An 18,185-nucleotide genomic window follows, 5' to 3' on the forward strand; every position below is an offset into this window, starting at 1 on the left:
GTGGGCTTTCATACCTTATAATATGCTTATCATCAGCTCAGAAATTCGCAATATTCGTAGTTTACAAGGATGAAAATTGTGTACAGTTCAAGACGAAAATTTACGTACAAGGTACATATAATTCATATCCTACTGTTCTACATAAGCCTCACGTAAAACCAAGAACTTACTACAGCGCGGTACTATTTTACTATCCTGTAGTCACATTTAGTCGTCTGTAAGGCATTCAACTAGTCACTGACAGTTTATTCACTGCATCTGATGCAGTCAACCTTACAAGTCCGTTTCAATTTTCAATAAGACTGCTAATTTCAATAAGACAAATATTATTGAGATTCCGAAATGATTATCACACTTCTCACTTTGCACTTCGCGGAATTGTCGATTTTCTCACATATGCTTAAAATGATAAACAAGCCGAGGAACATCTGCACTCTCTCGCGGCCTGGCTCATTGTCAGTATGAACTACAAACACACGAATTCGTTAAACAACTTATCAGTGGAGAAGAGGGCAAAGCATACTGCCAGTGACTGATTGAATACCTTGGAACAACGAATAACAAACTACAGTATTGAAAAATTGGTAGTGAATAATTGAATGAAAATAAGTGAATATTTTTAATAATTCTCACAACAGCAAAAGTACAAGATTCTAACAGTTAAGATTAGGGTTCTAAACAACTTATCTGGTAGGCCTGGTATGTGCTTGACACACTTATTTTCGTACATTTCCTCACATGACATGATTAATTCATTTATTTAATAAAGCTTCTTCACAAATATAAACAAAACCTTTTGTCTTTCAGTAAAATGTTTATAATTCAGCACAAAACCTAACAACTATAACTAGCATAATTTACATGTTTTATTATTATTATCATTATCATTATTTCATTAGAACCTAGTGACAACAAATTATGCTAGAAGAACATAAGTCCGTCGTATGAGAATTAAAGGAACGTTACTCCAAGAATGGATTTTTTGTTTACTTGGATTATGAACATAATCTGAAAGCCCACTTGGTATTATTTTAGTGTTATTGAAGTTGACTTTGTCATTGATTTTTTTGGTACGCAATAATGTGTTTACCACCTTATAAAGACAACATTTGTTTGAAAAAAAAAACCTTTTTCCTCTCTCCTGCAATCTACAAAAATGGAGTTACGCTCTTTTGTTCTCATACGAGGAATTCATCTATTGTATTATGATAAGAACTTGACTCCACATAATCTTATGTGGATAAGCAGGTCAAGAGTCGGAGTGTTTGGAGAAGTTCGCTCTCAAATGGGAGCTCATGTGGTCCGGATCTCACGTTATGCTGTAGGTCTACGCCTCATATAGCCTTGGTGCTGAACGGGACGCTGAACTTCAAATCAAGCAATTGGATTTGAGTATGTATCCAATAAATCTCTATCACTCGTCGCTTGTATCACGAATGTTACACTATAAAAATGTTCTTTACTTTCTGGTGGACTCGTACATTACTATCTTATTGATGGCATTTAAAAGTGAAAACTAAAAAATTAAATAGAAACAAACAACAACGAGAATAAGAAAGTGTATTAAAAATTCAATATCTGTTTTGTCATATTCATTTCACTAAAGATTCCGGACTTACCCTTTCAGTAGACAAATCTTCCTAATATACCCTCAAGCTTTCATTCAATAATGCGTTTTATCCTCCAGGTCGCACGGAACTTAATTCGGTAATACGTCAATGTTTCGGCACGTCAGAACAATAATGATACATAATATTCAGAAACATGTATAAATGATTTCGTAACGTAATTTCATTCTTAATAGATTTATTCCATTTCGGATAAGGCATTATTTGAATTGGAAATGCATTTTATTTATTCCATTTGGGACATTATTATGTTCCGATTGAAAGGAGTTGGATATACCTTATTAAAACTCATGTGCATGGCTAAATTGCTACATGATTCACAAATATACGACACATTCGTAATAATTATTTTCATCAATGATTATCTTTGATAATAATGCTTCATAATAAGTACAAATGGTATCGACTAAGATGGTATAGGGATCAACATACAAATAAATTAGCTAAAAGAATGGGCATTACGGAAATATTAATGAGGTAGAGCATGGTGCTTGGTTACAAGAGAAATTTTCGATTTTTGGTTTACTTTTTAGTGCTAAATTTTCCATGTATTCCATATACTGTTGCAAAGTATGAAATTGCGAAGGATTATTATAATATGGTAATGTTGGATACAATAGTGTTAACACTATAGGCCTATACAACAAAGGTGTAGTTAAATTTTCCGGATTCTTGTGGTGAAAGAAGTTGATTTTGTTCGGAGAACTGAAGGAAGAACTATTATATTTATTGCGAGTGAATAATTTGTTGAACGCGCTGTAGTGGGTGGCTATATGAGGTTTCTGATGACTTAGTTGGGCGTTGATAGTAGTGGTAGTAGTAGCATTGTGTTCATTAGTTACTGATGATCCTGCAGTCGGTGGAGGGTCTATCCTGTCACGATCTTTGTATAAGACGTTACTTTCATTAAGCGCTTCAATGTCGGAATACAAATTATTACTTATCGTAGCCACATCTGAATTATCAGCTGAAGAGCCTTGCATGTCACTGTTGAATGTCATGTTTACCATACTACTATTATGATTCAACTGCTGATGTGTTTCATTGTTATGAAACTCAACATCATTTATGATATTTATGTCATCAGAAAGATTGGTATCCATATTGTTGTTACTGGTGTTGTCAACGAGTAAAGAACTATCATTCAAAGGCCTCAAAAGTTCTTCTATACTGCTTTCAGGATATGGTGCTTTGGCGTTAGGAATGTCTTCACCTTGATAGTAATCTTTACATTTATACAAGCGATTAAGTTTGGCAAGGTCCAATTTGCTGACTCTTTCACGTTGTCCTATATTAGCGAAAAACTTGTAAGGAACAATTGTTGGAAGAAACGGAATTCTTGAGAAGGCGAGGCGGCTATAGTGCATCACACTGTCGTAATCGTATGGAAGACCAAGAAGCTGGCTCTCAGTTGCACTACGGATATAGAAATTGGGTTCCCTTCCTGAAACAAACAAACAAAATCAAATTATTACTTTTCTTTAATGCTTTGTCAAAATTATATATCATTCAAGATTTTTTTTTCAAATACAAGCATCATTTTCTAAAGTTTGAAGATGGACATATTTTTCTTTTAATCAAAAAGACTATTCTTCACAACTGTAATTTTGAGCTACATTTAATATAAACTCATGTTCATTATCTGCAACCTTCAAGTTCAATGAATGTTTAAAAATAGAGTTTGATATGGCTAGTTATGTACTGTAAATTCAGATTATCATGACAAAAGTATAGGTGAAGTACCTTTCTTTCTTGCTCAGCTGTTTTAGGTTGTCAAATTCCACAGTGACATAGTCACTACATTGTTCTAGCATGCTGGGTGGAATGAAACCTACAATCACACTTGCAGATTGAGAGTAACACCATTTTTATAAAAGTCAAACCGTTATTTATTTCGTCTGTATAGTCAAGAATTGTGGCTTCGGAGGTTCAGATCAGAATGCATTCATTTAACAGATTTATGCATAGACGGATTCACTCATATATAGATTTCATGTACAGTCTTGTTCAAAATAATCTTTATATCCACCTACTTACACTATATTCTTATCCATGGGTGGAATATACTAATCACATTTGAATATTCTTTGTCCAACTGAGATCTTTATTTCAAGCTTAAATATTAAAACTTCCTCAGTACGGTTGCTGGAATATAGCCTTTTGAAATAAATAAATAAATAAATAAATAAATATAGGATGATTCCGTTAGTCCGTACCAGGCCTTTAAATCGAAAACGGTCCGAGATATGTGCAAACTGAAAAACTCGTATCCCATTAGTTGCAAAGGACAACAGAGCGAAGTAAAAAGTTTCGTCCCAGGGTCCCAGACGGGGTCCAACTCAAAATTGTTAAATGGAAAGAGGGGTCAAGTGGTATATCGCTTGAAAGCTCTTGTAAAAAGAAAGAAGCTACAACAAGTCCTGATTCTCTACGATCACCCTATGCAACATGGCGGCGGGTCAAAATGTCATCAAAATTTGCATTGAAAACAATATGGCCACCCCTATAAATCTGAAACGGGCAGCCAGACGGAAAAAACTGAAAAACAAGTGTTACATGATGTTCAAAGAACAACAGATCGAAGTAAAATGTTTCGCCCCAGGGTCCCAGACAGGGTCCAACTCAAAATTGTCAAATGGAAAGAGGGGTCAAGTGGTATATCGCTTGAAAGCTCTTGTAAAAAGAAAGAAGCTACAACAAGTCCCGATTCTCTACGATCACCCTATGCAACATGGCGGCGGGTCAAAATGTCATCAAAAGTTGCATTGAAAACAATATGGCCACCCCTATAAATTTGAAAAGGGGCAGCCAGACGTAAAAACTGAAAAACAAGTGTCTCATTATTTCAAAAGTACAACATATCACGGTAACCAGTTCTAGATATCCTGGCAGGGTCCACCTCCAAATTAGCAGTTGTGTGATTGTGCTGGAGGGAAGACCCTGAACATTTTGAACAGCTATATTTCCTTGGTAACATACGTTTTCCGGGTACAATACTGCAGAGACTGTTCAGTCCTCTTTCGTGACACTACTGAAAAGTGTTGTCTTGTCTCGTCTCGTAGTCAACACTAGTAACATACACAGTATGGAAATGGAAGTGTTATAGTGGACAGGTAAGCATATTATATTGAAATGTCTAACGTTGTTCTAAGAATTAATTTACCATCGCATAACGTACAAATGATATATCATATTTACCTTGGAGACGGCTGTTGTCCGTTATGTAACAGATGTACACTTCACACAGCACGTTTTACATCACGTTTTACCGAAATTGTCGTCCATGTACAGCAAGACAACGGTCCAGACGGCAATAATAATTATAGCCCACAGCTTCAAGCTCTGCCTCTCCTATGCTTCGAAATGCGGTCATTATACGTTGCCTCATATCTTCTGGTGTAGTTGGTCTATTCGTGTAAACAAGCTCCTTGAGTCGACCCCAGAAATAATAGTCCATGCACGTAAGGTCTGGAGAGCGAGGAGGGAAAGGAGTATTGGATCCTCTTCCTAACCAACGGTGCGGAAATAAAGTATTTAATGCACCTCTGCATATATGAGCAGCATGTGCTGGACAATCATCCAATTGCATCCACATATTACGTCACACATGAAGTGGGATGTTTTCCAGCAGTTGCGGTAGATGTTCTGTCAAGAATTGATGGAACAGAGCCGACGTTAAATTTCCATCAATAAACCAGGGCCCAATTACATGTGTTCCAATGATACCACCCCACACACTAATGCTCCAACGTCTTTGTCGGTCGATCTGTAGTGTCCAGTGCGGATTCTCCGCAGCCCAATAATGTGTATTGTGTAGGTTGTCATGACCAACACTTGTAAATATTGCTTCGTCTGTCAACAGCACGTACATACTGAAAAACGTTGGGTTTGTCCTCAATTTCTGACGGGCCCAATTACAAAACTGGAGGCGCTTATTACGGTCGGCATCTGTTAGCACCTGGCACAAGGAGATATGATACGGGTGGCGTTTATGCTTCCACAGTATACGCAGTACACTTGTTTGACTAATTCCGCGATCCCGGGCAATCTTTTGAGGATGCATTAGGACGTACTTCGACAGCAGCCAAAACATCAATAACGACATCGTTGTCATCTACAATTGGAGCATGTTTGTGACCCCCATATTGAGGAGGTATGCGCCCTGTTTGTTTCAGACGATTTGCTAACTGTCGAAGTACATTATGGGAAATTGATTGTCGCTGTGGGAACCTTGCGTTATAAATTCGGGCTGCAGCTCTATAGTTTTGTCTACATTCCCTTAACACCATTAACATGTCAAATGCCTCCCCGTTTGTATATGGCATTGTTCTAATACAATGCTATCTTTAGCCGACACTGCACTAACACACGATATTAGGGTAGTACGTGTCACCTTCTACAATGAAATGGAAGCCTTCTGACACACACACACACACACACACACACTCACACACACACACACACACACAAACACACACACACACACGCACGCACACAAACTCAATTCGTAGCGTGTATTACTTTTGCACAGCACAAGTACTTCACTACAATTCGTACTAATGACCCTTCAACTTACTGTGGAACAAACTGTGTTACAGCGTACCTCACGTTCGTGCCTTTCAATTCAAGGTTGTCTGCGACTGTTTCTCTTGAAAGGCGTATGTTTTGTACAACAAACATAAACCAGCAAACAGCACAATCCAGTTGCAGTAATCGTTATCAAAGATGTGTATGTTTATTCATTTCGGTATTTCATTTGAAGTTATTTGTTTCACGACATTAATGTCTCATGAATTTCACTTTTACACGACGCATAGGGAAGAAAAGGGCAGGTAAGGACAGGGCTAGAACCGTGCGTCAATCCCATTATTCGCCTGTTGTTACTGAGGAACACTGAGCTTAAGATAGGTATACAGACGAACCAGGTTGTGACATCATTCAAACCTAGGTCGGGAATTGGGGGGAAAATGCATTCCCGAACGGAAATAAAACAATAACGCGGAGAGGGTCGCAACGTGACACTCGGGGATTGGCAAGACTTATACGTCATTGGATAGCACACGCCAAGTCCAGAATACAGATCTATTTGTACCGCCGTTTTGGGATGTGGGCTGAATGCGGGCAAATGGTGCAAAACAACATGTCCCAGGGGAATGTTCCGTATAATTGCTGTACCCTGGAGATTTATGGTGTGAATCATGGAAACAAATCATCGCATAGTGCACACAGCCGAAATATTTCGTCCGTTGCACTAGCCAGACGGGGGGATACAGTGTTCGATTTCCTTGATCCCATAGTGTTGGAGGTCTGGGAGGGGAGAGGCCACCCTAAGAAGCAACATCACAACTACCGACAAAGGGCTTTCAAACACACATTCTGTGCGGACACCAAGGTCAAGATCTGGGAAGAGCCCCAGACCTCTTACAAAACAGATGCAGAAAACATTGGTAGAGCATGCTTGCCTCGTTCCACATCTTGAAGAATTCTGTGCAAGCAAAGTGAAAACAGTTGTTTTCTCCCGACCGACTAGTGTCATTGACTCAATATTTCGGCTGTGTGCACCACTCGCTGATGTGTTTTTATGATGAACACCACAACTCTCCAGGACTACCGGGCACTGTCCACCACTGGAATATGTGTTTTATCTCATTCATTTCAATGCAACTTTTGATGACATTTTGACCCGCCGCCATGTTGCATAGGGTGATCGTAGGGAATCGGGACTTGTTGTAGCTTCTTTCTTTTTACAAGAGCTTTCAAGCGATATACCACTTGACCCCTCTTTCCATTCGACAATTTTGAGTTGGACCCCGTCTGGGACCCTGGAACGAAACTTTTTACTTCGCTCTGTTGTCCTTTGCAACTAATGGGATACGTGTTTTTCAGTTTGTACATATCTCGGACCGTTTTCGATTTAAAGGCCTGGTACGGACTAACAGAATCACCCGATATATATATATATATATATATATATATATATATATATATATATATATATTAGGGCGTGTCGATTTTTTCAATTTTCAAAATCCTAAGATGAGGGGTGCTAAAAAGTTGAGACCTGACATTGTATTTCGAAGCATATATTTACAAATTCGATATAATGTTGTTTTGCTAGGTAAATATCAGTCCAAAGTTTTGTCATTTTCGATCTTTTTTTTACAAATTTAATTTTGTTGTTCATAGATGGCGCCAGCGTTGTATTTCATTTATTGAGCAGAAATACATGCTTATTAAGATTAGTTTTATCTATTTGCACATTGCTGAATTACAGTTTTAGTATTATGTCAAATTGATATTCTACAATCATTAAATTAGATACATTTTCAATTTTAAACGGGTGCTAAAGTTTTCACATTTATTATTTAATAACTCCAAGGGTATAAGAATAAGAGCTTCAAATTTGAGTGTGTAAACGTTTTCCACTAGTTTTTACATTAACATCGTGGTTTCTTGATGTTTCTTTACAGTGACTTCTAAGACAAAAACAAAACATAATACATTTACACATAAGAGTAATTTGATTGGAACCGGCAGAGGATTGTTACCCTCTGAACTTCCCGTCATTAAGCTATGTTGTCATGCAGAGCATTTGGTATGGTGTCGGCCAGGGCCGCCCACAGGGGGGATGTATGGCGCAAGCTGCGCCATTGAGAAAAATTTTGGGGGGATTTTACTCTACTTTCGAACTAGCAATTTTACTGTCGGAATAGCATTAAAACACGATTTTTAGAAGCTAATTTTCAAAAATTTTCCGGGGTGAACCCCCGTACCCCCTGCTTCGATACTAGATGAATGAAGTACCGCGCAAGTAGCCGTGTGGAAGGAAAGGTTGGTTCGTTTTAAGAGAGAAGGGCCGCCCACAGGAGGGATGAATGGCGCAAGTTGTGCCATAGAGAAAAAAATTGGGGGGAATAAAAAAATTGGGGAAGAATTTTACTCTAATGTCGAATAAGTAATTTTGCTGTCGTCAGAATAACATTGGAACACGATGCGATTTTTTTTTTAAATCTCGAAAATGAATCCCCCTACCCCCTGCTTAGAAACTCTATGAATGAAGTACCGCGCAAGTTGCTATATGAAAGGATGGGCTGGTCGGTTTATCGCTTTGTGTAGGTAATTTACCCATTTTCTGCTGGGAGCATTTATTTATTTGTTATTTATACCATGTACGACACTTAATAAGTAATGCTGTTCAATTGCTACATGATGTATAATAAATGAATTAAAATTAATATTTTGTATAGTTTTCTGTTTGTGCGATAACATTTTCCAGGGCCTGCGGTAAACTGACAACCAGCTCAAAAGTGGCATCACTGTGTACAATAGAGACTTTCCGTGAGAGGTCGCTTCAGTAGTATTCTATATATTCAGCTCCATGTATTGTACAGAGTGAAGCCAGCTAGGCAGTTGTTCGTTTTTCGCAGATCCTGGAAAATGTAATCACACATTCACACACATAGAAAACTATAGAAAATATGATCATTCATCATACATCAAGTACTAACAGAATAGTGTTACGTATTATATGTCGTTCATAATAAATAAATAAATAAATACATGTAAACGTAACCGAACAATAGATCGGTTAAAATAGCGCCAAAAATTGAAATTACAAAAATGAGTGCCAAGTTCTGGTGAACAACAGTTACAAACACTCAAGGAATCTCTTTCAAATTTAGATTTGAAATTTGCCTATGTTGTCTATTGAAAATTATAAAGTAGTTTGACATAATTGTGAGCTAGTGGTAACCATACAGACAACAGCCAAGTTTCAAATCTAAATTTGAAGTGAGCCAGTGAGTGTTTGTAACTGTTGTCCACCAGAACTTGGCGCCTATTTTTGTGATTTCAATTCTTTTTAAGGCCACTCGTACTTGGCTCTTTCACAGGAATGTTTTTGTTGGATATCACTTCTTTTTGTAGGCCAATTTTGAGGATAACATTTTCTTTTGGTATCAGACTCAATAACTTGTAACTTGCGTCTTACTTTCCATCTAGAAGGGAATTATATCAATATTTTGTGAAGAAAAAAATAATACTACTAATTGTAAAAAAAGAATACCTGTGCCATACACAGTGTGTAGAAGTTTTTATACCTTTCAATATCCTTATACTGTAGAACATATTTAGTAATGTACACTACCAAGACTACTAATAAAAGTAATGCCATTTTTATTATTACTACTGCCCCTACTACTACTACAAGCATTCTATAATACTACTACAGGAAATAAAAACAACAACAAAAATAACAATTATTAGTACTATAAAAAACTACTGCTACACTGGGCAATTGCTTTTAGAGGACTTGAGTTTTGAGGAGGGAAGAGATTATTAGTTTTGGGGGGGAGTGCGCCATCAGCTTTGGGGGGGATGGGCACCCCTGGTGTCGGCTTACGTGTCACAGCTGCCATATCTACTGCCGCCCTTATGGATGTTGGCTTGATGACCGACAAAGACCAAAGGCTTGTGATTGATCACAATAAAGTGAGAGAGAGCAGAAGAAAAAATAATGAAATCGTGGACCAAGAATTTGATGAGTTCTGTCAGCAAGGTATAATCAACTGCATCTTCTTTGATGGTTGTGAAGATATTACGAACGTTATGTTGGTAGCGGAAAATTCAAATCACCAGTTCCCTGGGATTATATGAGAACAACACTATTCTGTCTACAGCGAGCCAGGTGGACGCTATCTTTATCATTTCACTCCTCAGAAAGATTGTGACAATAAAAAGCAAGCTGAAATTTTTGCTGATAATCTTGAAGATTTTAGAATGGTATTGATAAAATGTTACAAGCAATTGGATGTGATTCTACCAACATCAACACTGGTAGGGAAGGTCGTACTATGCATTGGGTAGAAGTCAAACTCGGTCGTAAGCTAAATTAGTTAGTGTGTGCTCTTCACACCAGCGGGTTACCTTTACGACACTTAATCACAACACTGGATGGCATAATTTTGTCTAGCAATCAGTGGAAAGGTACTATTGGAGATATGCTAGACGCAGTTACTGGACTTGAAATCGATCCTTCATAGCAAAAACGCCCAATTGGAGAGCTTCTTATTGCGCTGAATGAAAATATCGTAAACGATTTATACGCTCAGTCTATAGAAAGGTGTATGAAACAAGTCACAGAGGCAGCAGCAAAAGTCTATACGCACGAGAAACGTGAGGGGTATATGATAGTTCAAGAAGCAAGTCCACAGATGATGTCCGAAAATGAATCAAAACAGGACATAATGAAACTTGTTTTGTGAATAACTTGTGGGTTAATAGTATTGCTTACTTGTTGCTGTTTCTTGAAGACATTTTGTAGTAAAAAAAGGACAGCTTTATCACAAAATGTAACACAAATGTAGCATATATATAGTAATACTATAGTAGTAAATAAGAAGTGTATGAACTGTATGATGCAGCAGTTACAAAATAGTTTATTATAATGAAAATTAGTAGTTTGTCAATGTGGTTGAGTAAGGTATTTTTAAAATCAATGAAAACTGTGTTTCTCAAGATTTGTAACAGAAGCTACACACTTCAAACATGGAGAAGGTTACATGTTTTTACCAAAACAATTATAAAGTATAATAGTATGTAATCAAAATAATGCTTTCTGTTCTTAGTTACTGCAATGCAATAATATAAAGTCTAAATACCGGTACAGTATTTCAATACGTACGTCTATGTATGCAGAAATTTTATTGACTGTTTTCTCAAAGTATTGGTTATATACTCTTTCTTACTGTATTTCTAGCTTTATTAATATGTTTGATGATTAATAAAATGTTTCATACGGAAAAATAATTTATTTTATAGCATTGCATGGCATTTTCGAAAGTATTTCAGTATGAAATTCCGAAAACTGCTCTTGTGTTATTTTCAGATCTTGATTTACCTAGCTAGAATTTCTTTAATCACAAAACTAAGTACGGATTTGAATTTCTCATACCTAAAAACATACTTTTAAGACCCCTCATCATGAAAAATTGCAAAAAGCATATTTCACCCTCAAAAATGACACGCCCTAATATATATATATAAAGGGCGCTGGAAAAGTTGTGCAAAATGTGCTAGGACCTTTTTGTTCTATATGTTGAAGCTGTATCACAAATTTTCTTCCTTATTTACTGATATGCCAAAAATGGAAAAAGAAGTAGAAAGTTGCATACGCCAACGGTCGGTCACTGAATTCCTGTACAAAACAGGCGATCACTCAGTCACATCTATTCCATACAAACTGCTCCCGGAGTATGAAGATGAGACATTGAACCACAGCAATATCCAACGATAGATACAAAAGTCCCACTGTGATGATTTCAGTCTGCTGGACCAAAATGATTCGGCAGACAACAACTGCAGTGAACGATGTTAACAAACACCACATTGATCAACTCATCAGGAATGACACGTCAGCATGTTGAAGCGATTGGGTTATCTGTGGATAATTTCTAATATTAATATTAGCCTTAATCTAAAAACAATGAGACTGGAGATCAAAAAGAAATTCATCAAACTGCACCAAGATAATGCGAGGCCCCGCTTTGTCAATCACATACAGCAGAAAATCAGAAATATGAAATGGAGTTGTCCATTAACTTCCCTGTAGTCCAGACCTGGCCCTGAGTCTTTCTGTTTGATCGACTGAAAGCCCACCTTCGTGAGGGCAGTTTGCCAGTGACCAAGGACTCATTGTGTGTGTGAAACAGTGGTTTAATAGTTAGCGTCCGGGCTTCCACCCAAGTGCATTACTCATTGGGAAGAACAGAAGGTGTCACAGCGGACGGAAGATACATTGAGTAACATGTATATGCAGGGGTAAAAGTGGATTTGAAAAAGTAGGGGGACGCTTGACGTCACACCGTTCCCGTGCTTATCTTTGCCCATTGTAACTTCTTTGAAAGTGGGGGACACAACAGATATTTTCTGAAAGTGGGAGGACGACGTCCCCCTGCGTTCCCCCTCACTTTTACCCCTGTGTATGTGTACTGTACATAAAGGACATAAGTACATACACACAAAATTTCGTGGTCCTACAGCTACTATTTAAAAGGTTACGGTCTACTGTGCAAAATGTTTTGAGCGTCCTTTATGTATAAGTGTGATTTTCTTGCACGAAACAAGATTCGGCTATGAGCACATATACTTAAACAGAAGATAGAAAATCTATATAGTATTAAGAGACGCAGAATTATAAATTTGGGAAGGAAGTCGCAAAATCAAGGTGATTCAACTTCCAAGATAGTTACAAAAAATCACTAATCCAATTGACGACCATTTTGATTATTTTAAAATTACTATTTGGAGGCTTACTTACAAATTTGGCTATTTTTGTGTTGCGAAATGCGAACAACTTGCCCTTCTGCAATCGAGTTTGAAGCAGTTTTCATATAGGCAATGTTCGTAGGTTTCCTTAAGAAAATTTCCCCCGACTGACACAAAATTTTCCTTAGTTTCTTGAGTGTCCAACTCCTATGACAGAAGTTATGTGATAAAATTTATTTAGCTATATTAAAGATGTGCCAACTACATTTTGTTTGTTCATTTGCTTGTTGCTTTTTTTTTTTTTTTTACTTCTTCCTTCACTTTTGTCTTTTCAAAAATTACACCCCGACACATACAAAAACTGTTGCTATTTGTTGGTTTATTTGTGAAGAACACAGAAAATTTCAAGCATTTATATTGGTCAATCAGTCAGAGAGAATTTCCCTAGATTTTTACGTTTTACCGAAAAATTCCCTTTTTTCCCCTTTTTGCTAAATTTACCTACGAAATTAACCTAGATTAGGGAAATTCCTCTCAAACTACGAATAGTAGATATAGGCTGTTTCTTTTCTTTCATTTTGTTGCTTCAATAAATACAACCGAACACGAGTTGCACAAGTATACAGCCTATCCACCCTTCACAGTTAGCCCTTACTCTTTGATGGAGAACAATTCTCACCTTTAATGTCCTTTAGTTTACAGAACTTCCGGAGAGGAACAAGTAATACAGCATTAACACTAGCAAGTCGACTATCTGCAGAAGCATGAGTTAACGTGAAGAAGTAATACATTTTCGCTTTGTAGACTTCTAATTACTGTGCATTTAATATATACATATACAGGGTGGTAGGTAACTCCACCGACAAACTTTGGGAGGCGATTCCTTATACGAAATGAAAGGAAAAAAGTCCTAATAAACATAGGCTGAAAAATGCCTCCTTTCAGAATTATGATCCATTGAAAATTCGAAAAATCAGTTTTCAAAACTCCCTAACTTAGAAACTATAGGACCTATCCCAAGCGGTTTAAGAAATTACACAGGAACTAGTATGTTCTCTATCTAAGTATCCATGTGTTACCATCTTCCGTTATCGATGAAAGGAACTGTGAAAAGGAAGTTGAAGTATAGGAATACTACTTCGTGCGAAGCACTAATGGTGCGTTCGTTTCGCTGGTACCGGTGAATTCTGAAACATGGATATTTAGATAGAGCGTATACCAGTTCCTGTGTAATTCCTTAAACCGCTTGGGATAGGCCCTATAGTTTCTAAGTTAGAGAGTTTTGAAAAATGATTTTTCGAATTTTCAAAGGATCATAAGTCTGAAAGGAGGCATTTTTCGGTCCATGTTTATTAGAACCTTTTTCTTTCATTTCGTATAAGGAATCGCCTCCCAAAGTTTGTCGGTGGAGTTACCTACCACGCTGTATATATATATATATATATATATATATATATATATATATATATATATATATATATATATATATATATATATATATATATATATATATATATATATATATACAGGGTGGGCCATTTTAATTAATCCACGGAAATATCTGAAAAATGATAAAACATAGAAGAAATTTTTGAAGTACACGTTATATATTGCTAAGGGGGAAAACCAATTCCGCCAAAAGTACCCCTCCCCACCTCCCGTAAATGGGGGTAACGGGGGGTAACTTTGAAATGTCAAATGGGAACATGGGTCGAGTAACACCTCGTTCGAAAGATCTTGGAAAACTAAGTAACGCTGTACCAAAAGATGTTTCATATTGTGCACCAGTTTCAAAATGGCCGCCATGATATGGTTCGGAAACTCCAGTACCCGTAGTATGAAAACCATGGAAGGTAAATGAATGGAACAAAATTGAAATACGTAAATATCATAGGGCATATCGAATGATGTAATCCCTGTGATCCCAGTGGCCTCCCTGAAGGGGTCTTGTGGGCTAACTTCAAAATTTCAATATCCAACCGGACAACGGTTCGGGCGTACGCTTGACCTATCCAATGCTGTTTGGAAGGCAGACTTCATGCATAGAGTGGTGCACTAAGTTAACGCGGATGGCCACAGTTACATTTTGATTAACTATTAGCATTCATGTCATATTGTGAGCTTGAGGGACGAAACGGTGTGTACGTATATCCCCGAAATGCTTTCTGAATAACCAGCACGCATTGCATAAAAGTTTCTCTTTTTTTTTTAGTCACTACAGCGTCATCCTTACAAACAAATGTTTCAACCACACCATACCTATTTGTAAGGTTAGCCTTAATTTACGAATTAAAGTAGAGTTCTCGTTTGAACTTTCACTTTACTTTCCACCCCACTCACATACAGAGCGCAGGGAGAGATTATTTTGCAGGACTTGGATTTCTCTATATACATTATGGCAATTTTACTCTAATATTTTTATCTCGTATTATTCTCGAGCCTTGGAACGCCTCCGTGGTTTTCCTATTTAACTTTCGTTATTTTCATTTATGTCTAACCGTATTCATACTATGGGCACTAGACGTTTTCTGAGACACAGTCATCATGTCTTTGCGATCATTTTGAAAACGGTGTCTCATGTCGAAAATTTTCTTACAGAAGCTGTTTGATATTAATTTGTCTACGTAACGTGATGTTACTCGCTTCAAGCTACTATTTGAAATTTTCAAGTTGGCCCCGGATACCTTTCAGTTGGCCCTTGGAGTCACCCCGACAACACCTCTCGATGTGCCTTACGTCAGTTAGCTACTCCAGTTTTTCTTTTGTTGATTTATCTCCAATCGCTTTCATACTACGGGTACTAAACCTTTTCTCTGACACGGATACTATGTTTCGGTGGCCTTTTGAGAACACTGAAATTTCACATCAATCGTTTTCTCCTGCAATATGTGAGATTTTGCAAGATTTATCGAACGACGTACCACTCGACTCATGTTCTATTTGAAATTTTGAAGTTAGCCCACAAGACCCCTTTAGGGAGGCCACTGGGACCACAGGGACCACACCGTTCGATATGCCCTATGATATTTACGTATTTCAATTTTGTTCCATTCATTTACCTTCCATGGTTTTCACACTACGGGTACTGGAGTTTCCGAACCATATTATGGCGGCCATTTTGAAACCGGTGAACAACATGGAACATCTTTTGGTACAGGGTTACTTAGTTTTCCAAGACCTTTCGAACGAGGTATTACTCGACCCATGTTCCCATTTGACATTTCAAAGTTACCCCCGTTACCCCCATTTACGGGGGCCGGGGAGGGGTACTTTTGGCGGAATTGGGTTTCCCCCTTAGCAATATATAACGTGTAGTTGAAACATTTCTTCTATGTTTTATCATTTTTCAGATATTTCCGTGGATTAATTAAAATGGCCCACCCTATACATATATATATATATATATATATATATATATATATATATATATATATATATATAACAAGTAAGTCTACTTTATAGTGTTAAATAAAGCTTGTATCGATAGCTTTATGTCTTCAAAATACAACGAAACCATAGAAAATAATGGGAAATGATCCCCTAATTCAAGATTCTGTAAAGAAACAAGTGTAGGTAAGTGTGTAGTGTAGTAGAATTTGACTTTGTTCAAACATGATAATCTATCAACGTTTTTAAAAATTTGTGAAAATTTAAAACAGTGCATATAGATAGGGATAGGTAATTTCACGAAAATGTTCTAAGAGACTTTTGATCCAAAACTGGAGTCTTTTAATCTCTCTTTTAGTTACCATTTCTGTAATGTTTTAACACCACTGAAGAGAAAAATAAAATAAAATCTGAGTTTTACGTCCCACGCTTATGCCGGCTAGGTTAAAGGGGAGATGAGAAATGAATGAAATGGTGGAACGAAGAAAGTGGGAGGAAACAGGAGAACCCCGAGGAAACCCACGCACACAGTGTTTATCCACCACAAAGCTCACTTGATGCGAGCTGGGATCGAACCAAGGACCCCATGCATCAGAAGTGAACGCTCTACCATGAGCCACCGCGGACTGCGTTCTAAACAGAGATGTTTATGTCTTGTAAGTAATGAGAATAGAGCTTTAGGAAAACGACATTTATCAGAAATTGACTGACAGACATGGTATTACAGACTTCACAATTTTCTTATCATAAACATTCATTTGAGGAGACAGTCTAAGTATGTATGTATGCGTGTTGTTCATTAATTTCGTAATTTGTTTTTTTGCATGAATTTTATTCCATTGTATTTAGTGTAGTTGGCATACAATGGGAAAGAATCGTATTTAAATTTTACCTGCCATTTTAAATGATACTATATTATAGGATTCACGAAGATATAATGGAGACATTCACAATTGTTATGTTAGAAACTAACTTTGAGATAATAATTCTCGTAGAACAAACAAGTTGTATGTATCGGTATGTGTTACCTTATTATCTGCAGATGCGGGTAGATATATTGTGGATGCGGATTAAAATGCTGTAGATGCGGTATGGATATGATATTACGCATCCGCACAGACCTCTAACCGTATCGTTGGTATATAGAGAAATATTCTTAGCTGGAGAGTTACTACGATAATCTTTAGTTTCTCATTTATGTAATGTAAAATACCAATCTTCGGAAAATCCCTATTTGTGCTGAGGTCCACGTATGGTCCTTATTGCCACTCTTGGATGTAGATGAATAATATTGAATACCTGTGTTATTACTTTTTTCAGCCTATTTCAGTGGCGCACGTGAGGGGTTTATAACCCCTTGAGAAAGATATACAAAAATTGACCATATTAAAATATGTAAACAAACTCCTTAAGTTATACGAACTTGAGAGCCTGAACACCCCCTTAGAAGAAATTCTGCTTACACTACTGATTGATTTACATAGGGAAGTACTCATTTCTTCTACAGGTCAATTTGTTTGATCATTTAACACGCTTATATATTATTATTATTATTATTATTATTATTATTATTATTATTATTATTATTATTATTATTATTATTATTATTATATGTAGGCTATATTCAGGTACTTCAAAACATACTTAAGAGCATCATGTATTAGCAAAAGTAATTTATGCGATCTAGAATCTAAGGAGTCACTCTTCGGTAGAAATTACCGCTAAGCCTATGCAATACAAATAATGCTGTCTTTACTAATATTAGTAAAATTAGTTAGAACATATTAAGACTGACAACACTGTATGTTGGGACATCCAATGTATATAAACACCCATGCATATACAAACAAAGCACCTTTTTTCCCCCTGAAGAGACAAAATGACGAAGACATATTTCACGCGACG

At 37.0% G+C, this 18,185-nt stretch overlaps 1 protein-coding gene across 1 annotated transcript in view; it reads right to left on the bottom strand.

The window, feature by feature from the left end:
- Positions 1-715: 715 nt before the first annotated feature.
- The window catches only part of LOC145694724 (uncharacterized), a 95,863-nt gene continuing 78,393 nt past the window's right edge, over positions 716-18,185 (bottom strand). The window contains exon 4 of the mRNA XM_081771276.1: positions 716-3,072. Coding sequence (XP_081627402.1) covers positions 2,087-3,072 — 986 coding nt within the window. The 3' untranslated portion in view covers positions 716-2,086. The remainder of the gene's footprint in view (positions 3,073-18,185) is intronic.

The sequence above is a fragment of the Thermobia domestica genome, chromosome 1 (assembly GCF_964235325.1).
Source record: "Thermobia domestica chromosome 1, izTheDome1.hap1.1, whole genome shotgun sequence".
NCBI lineage: Eukaryota > Metazoa > Arthropoda > Insecta > Zygentoma > Lepismatidae > Thermobia > Thermobia domestica.